This window comes from Archocentrus centrarchus, chromosome 13 (genome assembly GCF_007364275.1).
Source record: "Archocentrus centrarchus isolate MPI-CPG fArcCen1 chromosome 13, fArcCen1, whole genome shotgun sequence".
Classification (NCBI taxonomy): domain Eukaryota; kingdom Metazoa; phylum Chordata; class Actinopteri; order Cichliformes; family Cichlidae; genus Archocentrus; species Archocentrus centrarchus.
Window position 1 is genome coordinate 16,677,171 of NC_044358.1, and position 13,379 is coordinate 16,690,549.

Here is a 13,379-nt window from a genome sequence, read left to right on the forward strand (position 1 = left end):
AATATGTTTTAACTATGAAGGATGTTGAAAGGTTTTCATTAACTGGAATTCAGAGCAACACAAGAACCGTGCTGTTTTCTCCATCCCCTCTGCGCCTGTGTTTGAGGAAGGATTTGACTCCCTCTGGTGTGCAGTTGCTGTCATTTCAGAGTTTCTTTTATTGTCCAGTTTTTATCATCATTAGGCTGTGAACTTCCAGAAAATTCAGAAATGCAGTCATCAATCAAGTTGTCTCTGTCCAGCTTGACATGCTTTTAAAATCCAAAACAGATCTCTTTTTGTCAGCAGATTGTATATAGATTGAAACTTCTTGTTGCTCGTGGCGGCCCAGTCACGTGTCAGCACGTCCAATTAGCCGTTTTCTGAAAGAATGTCAAAAGGAGAACAAAGAACATGAAGTGAAGGACATTTCCATGAAGTGGAAATGTCCTGTCTGACTCACTCCCTGCTTCCCTGGAAACACGATGTTGTGTAACAACATTCTGGTGAAAGAGCACAAATTTCTGTCCAGTCAGTCAATAGCTTGTCTGAACTTGTCTTATAACGATTTAGCACCGGTAAACAGATTCCTCCATTTCACAGCTGCTGTGGATGGCCCGTAAACAGGGAAAGGTCACATGCAGTATTAAATTAGTCACTGCCTGAGCAAATTAATAATACAGCTTTCTCAGCAGCTGGGTGACCTGAGGTCAGCTCAGACCGCCGAGGTATAAAAGAGGCTTTTAGGAATGTCTTTAGTTGCTGCTGTTTTAAATTGATGGTACATTTTTGTTGAGTACATTCATTTGCATTACGATAAGGAAAGCAGTCATCTGTCACAGCTGGGCTTTGTGATTGATTGAGTCTGCCTTGTTTCTCTGGATATTTTTTTTTTTTTTTTTTTGCCAGCTAAACAAACTCATTTAAAGGAAATCGTGCTACCAGAGAGCAATTAGCAAGCAACATTTCAAGAAGTCAGTTTGCTTCTGATTACTTCATTTTCTGGCATTTGCAGGCAGGGTACGCTCTGGACAGGTTACCAGTCTATCGCAGGGCTAACACAGTTAGTCCACAGTCCACAGTCCACACTTACAGACAATTTAGAATCAAACTAACCCATTTGTACATTTCCAGTTTGTACATTTCTAATGAGCTTGGGAGTCAATACTTGGTGTGACCGCCTTTATTCTTCAGCACAGCCCGAACTCTCCCAGCTAAGCTTTCTTGTAATTTCTTGTGAGGTCCGGGCTCCAGGGGAGGCCACTCCGTGACTGATAGTGTTCCACTGTGTGTCCTTCTATCCAGGTATGCTTTCACTGCACTGGTGGTGTGTTTGGGATCATTGTCGTGCTGAAAAATGAAGCCATTGCCAGTCAGATGCTTTCCAGATGGTGTTGCATGGCAGATCAAAATCAATTTTTTCTGCTGAAATGCAGCCCCGAACCATGACAGAGCCTCTAATGTGTTTTTCAGATGGCTGTACCTCTCTCCTGACCTCCTCCAAAAATTTCAAATATGGATTCATCACACCTGTTGCCACTGATTTTCAGTTCAGTTCTTGTGTAATTTGGCATACCTCAGCCTTTTCTCCCTGTTTTCTTTTCTTAAGAATGGCTTCTTGACAGACACCCTTCCACTGAGACCATTTCTGATGAGGCGTCAGTGAAGAGCCAAATGCATCTCTGAGGTCCTGTGTCAGATCTTTGCTGCATTTTTTCCTATTGATTAAAGAAAGAAGAAGAAGAAGAAGTTGTTGAAATTTATAGATCCCAGAGGAAAATTCATATGTCTGACATAGCTTGTCTGCTATTTATATGAGAATTGAAAAACCCGATGGCTGTGGTTACAAGTGATTTTCTGTTTCTCTCCATTGTAAAATAGTCAGAGGAGTCTTGCAGTACTGATGTTTTTTTGTTCCATAAAGATGTTATAAAGTGGGTGATCAGGGTTGTTTAGGATGGCTTCTGTGGTGGTAGCTGGTTACACGCCATGTGGTGGTAAGACAGCAGCTCTGTAAGCTTCTTTGACATTGGTGTACAGCAGGTCAAGGGTTTTATTTTCTCTGGTAGGACAGTCAACAAATGTGTGAATCCAGTCAGGCAGGAGGAGAGAGAAACATGACTGAAGCCTCCTGAAATTATAAAGAGTGCCTCTGGATGTTTAGTCTGTATCGTAGCAACAGTTTCATGGAGAACTGCACGTGGAGCTTCATCTGTTGCCTTGGGTGGAATGTACACAAGTATGGCTATCAGATACTGCTGTAGATAGTTTTTGATTTTTAGACCTGCCACTTCTCCTCAGGTTTCTCAAGGACACCCTACCATGCCAAGATATCCCAAGTTTGTGGCTAATAGCTCTTTGGAAACAACCTCATTGGTGGAAAAAATCTTATTTTATGCCTGTCAGACTGTGATATCATTGCCATTTTTGTAGATTCAGCTAAAGAAATGGGAACAAATTGCTAAATTGTTTGTTATGTATAGACACACACTGGTTCATATCTTGAGTTAGGTGACTTGTTGGTTGAATGATGTCTTAAAAAAATAAAAACATAAGTGGTGGCTTGAGACTTCTGCACAGTCTTCTAAAATGCTGCATTATGAGCTTGCACCTTTATCAGTGACCTGCCTTGCATTATTGATGAGGTATCCCTAAAGGTATTTCTTCATTAAATAGAAACATATTTACATTGCTCCCACATCATTCTGTCACCGTATGTGAATGTCTACGGCGGAAGTGTTGTGTGTGTGTTATAATTTCCACTTTACATTGGCGATAAAGTGATATTTTATGTAGTTGCTCACTGTGACCAGTAGATGGCAGTAAATCCTCTTATTCAAATGGTAAGCGTAGATATACTTTGAATGGTTGTTTAGTGCCCTCTTGTGGTTAAAGTGACGAATTACAGAAAATGGTCAAGCTTGGGTGCCATCTTACTACTTCCGGTAAGTATTTAAGAAGGGGTTAGGGGGGAGCTGACATATGATTGCAGTGTACGCGTCAGTTCAACCCATCACGGCACTTTTGTTTTGAAAGGTCAGTCATGAGCTGTTAGTCGAACATCACCAGGCACTACCCTGCTTTAGGGAGTCGTCCTGCAGCGAAGCCCAGTTGATTTGCTCAGGTTGTTTGAGTGAAGTTAACACTGTTTGCTAGCCTGGAGGAACCTTAGCAGGCCAATTAAGCTGCTCTTCGGTGTTTTTTGCTCTCTGGGGTAAGAGCGGATATCGTTTACTGAGCTGGAATTAGCGGATATAGTAGCTATCATTAATAATGTACTTCGTATGTTATATTTATGGTGCTGTCGGTCCACTGAAATCATGGCGTAACTGCTGACCGTGTCCGAACGCAGATGTTAGCGGTTGTTGGTCTGTGTTAGCAACTTTAACATGAGGATTAATGCCTTTTAAAGCCTGTTTCAGTGAGCCTCTTTAAACGAGTAACGTACGTAACGGAAATAAACCAGATAAACTGTGATCTCGAGAGACTAAGAGGGCCTGTATGTTTTGTAGATAAGCTTTGGGTCAAAGTTAAGTACTAAAATTCAATTGTAATAACTTTTAGCCGTTTCAGAGTGTTATAAAGTGTGTAGAAGTCTAGCAAAGATGATCATTTGCCCATATGTGCTGCACTTTGTGTTATTACTAGTATATATGTAAATATAGCAAATTGTCTGTAACTCTAATTGTGTTGTTTCAGAGGAATGGAGAAAGCTAAACAAGATGCATTTGATAATGCCAGACTTCAAGTGATCAAAGATGGCTATGAGAGGGCCTTCGAGTGCATCAACAGAGGACTCACTGCAGATGAAGCTGGAGACAAGAGTCGGGCCCTGGAGCTCTACAAGAAAGGACGACAGCATCTTCTGAGGGCCATCAGTGTGCCTTCGCGGGGGGATGAGTGTGTTGGCAGCTCCTGGGAATCAGCCAGACAGATGCAGCAGAAGATGCAGGAGACGCTGAACAATATCACCACTCGCATGGCCATATTAGAGACCAGCACTGACCTTAGATCTGCAGCATCTGGCCCTGATGCAGCAGGCATGTCTGCAAAAGAACTTTCTACCACAGAGAAGCCTGTGAAGCCACCTCCACCAAACCTACTTTCTGGTAATGGTCAGCCAGCTAGCCCTGTGGGAGGTTTACCTCCAAGCAGTGGTGTGGCTCTACCCCTCTCACCTACCAGACACCCTGTGGTTCTTGCCGAACAGCCTCCAGCCTATTCTCCTCAGGCGGCTGATGGCCACATATCCGTCTCTTATGGAACAGATTCAGGGGAGATGTCGTTGGTCGGGGATGAGTTCTACAATCGTACATCTAACTCGACCCCTTCCCCTCAGAGCATGGGTGAAGATGGAGAGGAGCTGCTGTACATTCCTCATGGAGTACAGATATTTTTTGTCACACCTGAGGGGCAGGTGAGCGCTCCATCATACCCAGGCTACCTGCGGCTGGTGAGGTTTACCAGTGATCGCTCTGACAGAGAGCCTAATCGACCACCAGCGTTTCTGCAGGTAAGGGGGGGGGGGGGGGGGGGGGGGGGGGGGGCACTCTCTTCAAAATAAGAAACTGTTCTGTGATTTAGAAAACCACACTCCTGCCTGATGCCTGCAAATTCAGTGTAGAGGATTTGTTATGAATTCTCTTTATCTTTTTTGTGCCCTTTAACCCAATTTTGTAAGATGTTTTCTCAATTCCTCAATATATCAGTCACAGTGAGTCATCAGAGGAAGGGCATAGGCCAGTTGAAGATTAGTGCCTCTCGTCCTAAGAACAGGACCATGTGAGGGTTGTTTACTTAGTGCCGTAATCCCAGTGGGTTTATGGCTATGATGTCATCCTCTGGGGAATCCCAGATCTGGATCAGATTTGGGGCAAAGCTAATGACATTTACTTAAAACAAAAAAAAGTGTGTGTGTGTGTGTGTGTGTGTGTGTGTGTGTGTGTGTGTGTGTGTGTGTGTGTGTGTATAAATGTATGTATATGTACAGTACCAGCCAAAAGTTTGGACACACCTTCTCATTCAATGTTTTTATTATTTTCCTACATTGTAAATTAATACTGAAGTCATCCAGACTATGAAAGAACACATAAGGAATCATGTAGTAAACATAAAATTGTTAAGCCAAAATATGTTTTTAGATTTTAAATTCTTCAAATTAGGCATCTTTTGCTTTGATGTGGCCTTTCTGTGTTTGCATGTTCTCCACGTGTTTGTGTGGGTTTTCTCTGCGTACTTTGGTTGTCTCTGCAGAAACTTGGTGACCTCTGTGCACTATATCTGCTTTTGGACTGTGGGTCTGCTGACCCCCCTCTGTGATTGTTTTTTTTCTCATGGACCTACCACTTTGTGGCTGAGTTGCTGTCGTTCTCAGTTACTTCCACTTTGTTACAATCCCACTAACAGTTACTGTGGAATATTTAGTAGCGAGGAAGTGACTGGACTTGTTGCACAGGTGGCGTCCTGGCACAGTACCATGCTGGAATTTATCGAGCTCTTGAGAGACCCATTCTGTCACAAATGTGCCTATGATTAAGCAGAAGGCCAACAAGGATTTGAGACAGAATGACCCAGAATAACACAGGTCTTACTGTGGAGTGATTCAGCTGCTGTAACTATTATTGGTTATGATGCAACTCTTGAAACAGTTTTTTATATCCAGCAATCTCAAGCCAATCTCTGCCTTGAGATTTTATAACCCTAAAAACAGTCACAGCATGCAATGTGGCAATATCTTGCAGAACGGGAAGTTTTTGTTTTTTTTATTTGGCCCGAGCACCAACTGTGTGAAGGTCCTGCTGTAATAGCTCAGCTTTTAAAAATTTTTTTGTGCAAATGAATTGCCTTTTTGAGAGCGTAAACATGCTCAAAAACTCATGAAATTTTTCACACGTCAGGTCTGGTGAAAATGTATGCATTTTATTGGTGTCACGCATGGCCATTTTTGCCATTTTCAGGCCTCGTATTTGAACGAACTCATGCTAGGCTGTTCAACCCACTGTGACTAAAATCACTCCACATCACCTAGATAAGTGGGCCATCAAAAGTGGTTGAAGGTTTTTGGTATTTTTTCAGTGGGGCATTTAATCTCCATATCAACATTTTTTTTTTTTAATCTCTCATTAATATTTGGTGAGTTCAATCTGAAGAACTTGATTGTGTTAAATTGTGAAGCTTTTGGGTTTTCATCAAAGGGTGTGTTTGTTGTAGCATGCCAAATTTTGATCATTCGCCACAGGACACCAAACTGATGCACACTGATACACAAATATACGTTGTCCAGTCTGTCCCAAACTTCACATTCTTGATGAAAGTGTGAGTCTGGACACATCTATGTACCAGTTCATGCTCATAACAACACCTAGTGGGAACAGGAAATCAGCACTTGACTGATAATCATCATCCCATGAGTGTTAAACTTCCATTGTTGGGTGCAAGCATTATATACAGCAGCATGAAATGTTATTAGTGGGCATTGCCAACGCCACCTAGTGGGTGTAGGAGACATTTAGTGGCTGACTAACAAACATTCAAGTGACCCTGTGACACTCCTGACCACAGGAACTGCAGACTGTGGCGTGACTCGACTGAACCACAGCTTGATATGCACCTGGGGGCGAGGGCCCTATTATCGCTGCTTGCAGCTTTAATTTAGCTTTTTTTTTTTCTTTTTCCTTTTTTTAGGTTATCTCGCAGGAATCTTGGGAATCTTAAACAATAAACCTGTGATAGTTTGAGATACTTCTGACTTGCAATGATTTAGTGAATGAATAACAGTAATACTATGAAATCAAAGGTTGTGAGGTCTTTGAACTGCCAAGTTGGATTTGTAAAGGTCAGCACTGCAACCAGTGATAAGATAAAAAAAATAATTGGAGCTATGTACACAGCTTAAGCTCTTAATCAAGAGACTAAATCAATAACATCAGATTTCTCTAATCTATTCAGACATTTAAACCTTTTTTTTTTTGCCATTGGTGTGTCACGAGACTGAAATTAGCCTCTTCAGAGGGGAATTTCCCAGGTGTTATTGAAAGTGTGTGACAATCAGTGATTCACATGAGTGCAAGTAATTCTATAAACCCTACTTACACCATTATGCCCTGTAATCTTGTTAGACATGCAGCAATCAGAGGATGACCGTGTACTCTGGTTTGTCTCTTCTGAGACAGTCCAGCAGAACCAGCAGTAGAAATGCCAGGATTCATTCAAGGTTACTTTAGAACCTGTAGTTGAGCAGAATGTCTGCAGATTTTCTTTCTCCCTGTTAACTTTACTTTCTCGTCAGTTCACTCACTATACCTGTCTCTATATCAAACACATGTTTGCAGCTCATAATGAAGTGTCTTTTGATCCTGGCAGGTGTGTGACTGGCTGTACCCTCTCATGGCCATGAACTCTCCAGCCTTGCTTTGTAACACTGGTGTGTTTATGTTCCCGGACATGATGGCGCCGGCACCAGGGTATTATGTGGGAGTGGTTCTGTCCTCTGAGCTCCCTGCTGCAGACAGACAACTGTTTCAGGACCTGCTGTCCCAGATGACAGATCTGAGGGTTCAGGTCAGTGTTTGAGTGTGGTCAGATCTGCAACAGCATGAAATATTTGGCATTATCTGATAAATAATTGCAACTGATTTGAAAATATAATATCAATAAGCTTTCTTTTCTTACACCCTGTTGACTAAATGGTACGTACATATGGGAAAATGGCTGCAAAGGCTGTATTTCCCCACACAGATATAATTTTGTGTTTTTTTTCGGTGTTGGGATGCAGTTAAAAAAGCAGATTGTTGTTCAAAAGTGCACAAAACCAATAACACAATACTTACACAATACAGAGTCTGCAGACTGTTGTATTGTTGGCCTGGCATGAAACTCTTGCTGCTGCTTACTTCTGATCTAGCAGCCTTCCCCAAATTCCTCCTGCCTCAGCATTGTGGGGATTTGACACAGGCAGGTGAGGAGAATTAATCAGTTATAATGCTCTTATCTGCAACCTCAGAGCTTCAGCTGAAAGACAAGTGCCAGTTCAGCCGTGATGGAGGTAGAGATGATTGCTCAGAGTGACACTATACAAGGTTGTTTTTGATGAATGCACTCAGGCTAGTTATTTTCTCTAATGGAGGTCATATCCCATCAGAAAGTAAGCACTTTTCTATTTATTTCTTATCTAGTAGAAGACTTGAGGTTTTTAGCTCAAAGCTTTGCTTACGGCACAGAGACATTTTAAAACGACAGTCTGTTTGGGGCAAACAAACAGCGCATTGTAATAAGGAGTAATGAGAGGATGCATTGTGTGCTTTGGGGGTTTACTGGGAGTCAAACATCTGACCTGAGATGTGCACAAGCTTCCACAAGTTGTCCAAAGAGTTTGCCGACAAGTATTCCTCATTTTCATCCCACGTTGTCTGTCCTCATTCTGCGCCGGCAAACCAATGTGTCTCTATGATCAGGCTCCAGAAGAAGCTGCGGACACCATTAATCTCAGTCAGAAGGTCTCTATTGCTACACCTGAGGAGCCTGCGGAGACTCCAGCAGAGACCGAGGAGGAAAAAGCTTTGCCCGAATGGAGTGAAAAGGTGGCAAACGGGATCCTGACAGGTGAGCAAACAATGTGTCTTTATGAAAGCTAACAGTTAGTTTGGAATTGCGTTGTTCGTGAATATAGATCAGCAGTCCTCACTAACAGAGACTAATGCTGCGTGCCCTGTGTGATCCTGTCAGGTGCGTCCTGGCTGAGCTGGGGTCTGGTCAAAGGAGCTGAGTATACAGGCAAGGCCATTCACAAAGGGGCAGCTAAACTCAGAGAACACATCACTCCAGAGGACAAACCCACCCCGGTCAGCCCCACAGTCACAAAAGGCCTCCATGTTGCCAAGCAAGCTACGGGAGGAGCTGTCAAAGTCAGCCAGTTTCTAGGTCACTAAGTCATCAGTCAGCATGTTTTATTGACCTTTAGTGGTAATTTGGCAGTGAACCTATAATTTAGTAATGCGCTCTTTCTGCAGTGGATGGCGTGTGTACTGTTGCTAGCTGTGTGGGTCGAGAGTTGGCGCCACATGTGAAAAAACACGGAGGCAAGCTGATCCCAGAGTCTATGAAGAAAGACAAAGATGGGCGTTCCAACATTGACGGAGCCATGGTGGTGGCTGCAAGTGGAGTGCAGGGTAAAGTGAACCTACACTTTACATTCTTTAAAATGTGTTAAGATTTTAAATTGTGATTCATGCAGGTTTTGTAAAGACTTTTGGGCAGTTTTTGTTAATCACATGACCAGAAATAAAAGACTGGATTTAAGCCAAATAAGAGAACCAACTCGTTGCTTTAACTTCATGCACAATACGCTCATCATCATCATGAGCCAGGAGAAATACGCATCTACACCATGAGGTCGGCTCCTTGTGCCACTCTGGATCATTCCACGCTGCTGCTATTGTTTCTGTTCTGACCAGCTGTAATCTGTACCAGATTACTGGTGATCAGCTGGGTCTCAAACTATGACTCACTGACAAAACAGCAGTTTTCAGTTGAACCGTGTCCAAGCCCAAAGGCGGGATGTCATTTCAGGAGTGCTTTCATAGGCAGTCTCATCTTTTCAGAGCTCTGTTGTAACATCCTGAGGTGTGGAGATGTGACCATTCAGATTTAAATGCCCCAGCTGTGCTGTGTGTCATCATGCACTAATGAGAGCAAGAAGTTCTGACTTTGTCCTCTTTCCCAGAATTCAGCTTGAAGGTTTGCTGTGTAAAATAGCAGCCATACTGGAAGTGTTGCAGTAGAAGCGCTTCAAGGGGAGATTGGCCAAATTTGAATCAGATGTACTTTTTGATTACACCCTGTACATGCATACATATATGCAAACACACACACACACTTGCATAAATGAGACTTTTTGTGTGTTTTCCCAGGATTTGCAACCATGTGGACTGGTTTAGAAGTAGCAGCTAAGGACATAGCTACAAATGTAGCTTCAGAAACAGTCACCACCGTAAAACACAAGTAAGTCGAGTTATTCTGCGTTAAATTACTCCTGACTGTCGCTGCTTAAATGTGCACCTGTGCAGATTTTTTTGCTCATCACTGCTTGCTAAACAGGTTTTTGATGCGTGTGCTGTAAATGACTTCATACATTGTAGAAGCAAAAACCAAAAGTGCGCTGATTCTCCTCAATTTGCTTTGCAGATTTAGGGGTCTACAAAACACCTCTGACACACCTAATGAGACAAAGTGTAATTCTTCCTAATTATGCACAGCTGTTTAACTCTTTACAACACTAATCGTGCACATGTCACACACTACTTTCTCTTTTGTTAATGACGGCTTTACTTTCACAAACTGCTCTTTAGTCCTGTGCTGCACCGGTTCACTCCCTTGTGTGTCACTTTGGATTGGGGTGTCTCTCTAACTGATTCCACTGAAAATGATTCAAATCTAAATTTAACAATCTACAAGGTTTTTGTTCTGGCTGACCTCAACGGGTTTTCATGTTCTCTGAAATTCTGCATATGGGTATCTACATCTACTTATTAGATTTAAACAGTGATTTCAGGAGGGTTTGATATTCTGAAAATATTCTTATAATGATCCAAATTTGCAGTAGCATTCATCCTATTACATTGTGGCTGTGTTAGGCATTTCTGGGAAATCACTAAGCTGGACTTCATTATGTTTAGCATTGAATTTAGAGTGTTTTTGCATCCATGAGATGATTTGCCTGCTATTTTAAAATCAAATGAGCTACAAACAGATTTTCATCTGCTTCTAATTGTGTAAAATTAAACGGATTTTGGCAAATCAAAAAAAAAAAAAAGTATTTTTTCCCAGATTGCATCCTTGCATGCATTTACAACCCTCACTGAAATTCACATAAGGCATGGCATCTTAGCAGTTTCTGCACAACATATTAATCTATTCATCCCAAACCCTCTGCTCCACACCTCTCGCTCTGATCTCTCACCCAATCTGGCTCTGAAGGTACGGGGCAGCGGCAGGACAAGCCACAGACCACGCTGTCAACTCTGCCATGAATGTCGGCATCACCGCCTTCAATATTGACAACCTGGGGATCAAAGCTGTGGTGAAGCGGACGGGCCGGCACACAGCGGAGGCCATTTTGGAAGACTACAAGCTTCAGAAAAAACCAGAAAACGGGAATCAAGTGGAGAAGTTGGATAAATAGCTGGTAGTGTCCTGCCACATTCCCCCAGCAATGCCTTAAGCATTATTTGTACTTTCTATTAAATTAATCTATATTTAATATTCATTATTTATACAACATATTCTATATTTACAAGATGACTACTGATAAATGCATATCTTATAGTTTGATACTGCTTGGAACTTGCACTTTAATTTTTCTGTAATGCAGGTAGACGGGACCCAAATGTGAAGGAACTGAAGGTTATATAATCCAAACCAAAATATTAAATTATGCAGTGTGCAAAGTCCTAGATAACGTTTAGGCAGCAGTTTAACACTCGGTTTGTATTAAAAACATTGTTCTTGAATAGACACAGAAATCATTCATAAGCATTTGTGTGTGTGTGTGTGTGTGTGTGTGTGTGTGTGTGTGTGTGTGTGTGTGTGTGTGTGTGTGTGTGTATTTCCCTGAGAACATGTACTTTAAATGAATGATGAAAAAATGTCTGCATATTCACTTCCACATATATTTCAGAGCAAAGTACTGCCAGCTGTACTGTTTTTGCTGTGCTGTTTAAACTGTCAAGTTATCACTGGTGTTAACTGTGCCTGCAGATACCAAACAATAATGCAAAAGTCTGACATTTCAAGCTCTGAAACTTGTCCAGATTGTGTTATTTTTGTTAAGCATATAGTCGTCCTGTACTTACAGGGCAGAATCGGTACAGTGTAAATGTATCTCAGAAGCTTAAATCTGTAACTGAAAAGCAGTTTTCTGAGAGTCTGCAGGGCTTTCTTCTTCTGTGACTCGGTTGTAACCATGTTATACATTTGGCTTATTGTGTTTCATAAAACTTTAATATGTGAACAAAACATACCCTCAGGAGTAACTGTAATTTTCATACGGCCTCTAGTTGCACATTGAAATCTTATTCCCACCTGAACTACTTAATAAAGATGAAGACTAAAGTGTGTATTTGAGAAAACAATTAATTGTAATGCTCAGCAGCTACGGGAATGTGAACCATCAGCCTACTACCGCCACCTAGTGGCAATATTTCATTTTCCAACCATTTGCTCAGGCTTGATTAACCCTGTAAATTCCTGTCTCCTAGATGGAGACAGTAAAGGAATCAGGTCATCCAAATCATTTCTTAAATCAGGGCTGTAGCTAAAATTAAATGCAGTGATAAACAGTTTTGTGCAAAATTCTTGAGCCACCCCTCATTTAGATTTTGTTTCCAAGAAGTCAGGCTGTTTTTTTTTTTAAGTGGTCTTGAGCAATACTTCAGGCTTCAGAGTTTTTCCTTTGTTTTTATTGGCTGCCTTTCATTCATTTTTAGTCCGGTCCTTGTACCTGATCATTTTCAGAGGAATGTTTCATTAACCTGCTTAACACCGACCTAAAAAGGCACGAACCAGTGTTGTCTACACATCACATAACTTGGCAAAGAACCAATTTTAAATTTGTTACTTTGTTACGGACAGCCTGTCACAAAAACACTCCTTTCCTGTTTCTTTAGTTGAATCTAGAAAAAACTGCCAAAGATAAGACAGTTTAACAAGCATAAATTAGTATTTTTGCACCATCAAGGTGATTCCAAAGAGGTATTAGCCCAAAAACTTGGCGATCTCAGCATGCCGTGCAGTGTGTGCTTAAGAAATTTGAGGAAACTGGACAAAAAAAAAAATCGAGCAGAAACCTGAGAGATTCATCTGGCCTTTCTGCAGAAGCCTCCTGGGAAATGGTCTCAATGAAAGGGTGGCTGTCAAGAAATCATTCTTAAGGAAGGGAAACATCTTAAGGAGTGAGGAGTTCAAATTTGAAATTTCTGCTTCAAATCATGTGCATATGTGCTCTCCTATATAGAACAGAGACTATATTTACAGTGTGATGGAAGAGTGAGAGGAGATATGCCTCTGTACACACTGAAAAATGAGAAAAAACAGATTAAAGCTTATAAAGAACTGATGTTCTGATAGGTTTCCTCATACTTAGTCAAACCTAACAGTGCTCCAGTCGAGTTGGTCTGTTCTTATTCATGTTTAAATGTACTCAGTTCCAGAGGAGGAGCACATTTTGATAACAATGTGAATCCATCATTTTGCCTCAGTTCTTCAATGGTTTCGGTTTACATATGGTCACTATAATTCATACAATGCGTCACTGGAAAGCTAAAGATGTACCTAATGACAAGAAATGCTATCTGTAACAAAGTGACCAAAAAAAATAATAAATTGCAAGCATTTTTACCAAATAA

General features: G+C 41.5%; 1 protein-coding gene across 5 annotated transcripts; it reads left to right on the forward strand.

Annotated features, from left to right (window-relative positions):
* The first annotated feature begins 2,821 nt into the window (after window positions 1-2,821).
* Window positions 2,822-12,087, forward strand: spartb (spartin b). Of its 5 annotated transcripts, none has more exons than XM_030744588.1 (8): window positions 2,822-2,924; window positions 3,679-4,492; window positions 7,342-7,539; window positions 8,433-8,580; window positions 8,704-8,898; window positions 8,988-9,146; window positions 9,888-9,978; window positions 10,954-11,158. In XM_030744588.1, the coding sequence occupies exons 2-8, from the start codon at window positions 3,683-3,685 to the stop codon at window positions 11,156-11,158; spliced, it is 1,806 nt and encodes a 601-aa protein (XP_030600448.1). In that variant the 5' UTR covers window positions 2,822-2,924; window positions 3,679-3,682. The 5 variants fall into 5 exon arrangements, with proteins under 5 accessions (XP_030600448.1, XP_030600447.1, XP_030600446.1 ...); XM_030744587.1 differs by having other exon boundaries at window positions 2,909-3,015; XM_030744586.1 differs by lacking the exon at window positions 2,822-2,924 and adding an exon at window positions 3,022-3,193.
* Window positions 12,088-13,379: the final 1,292 nt, after the last annotated feature.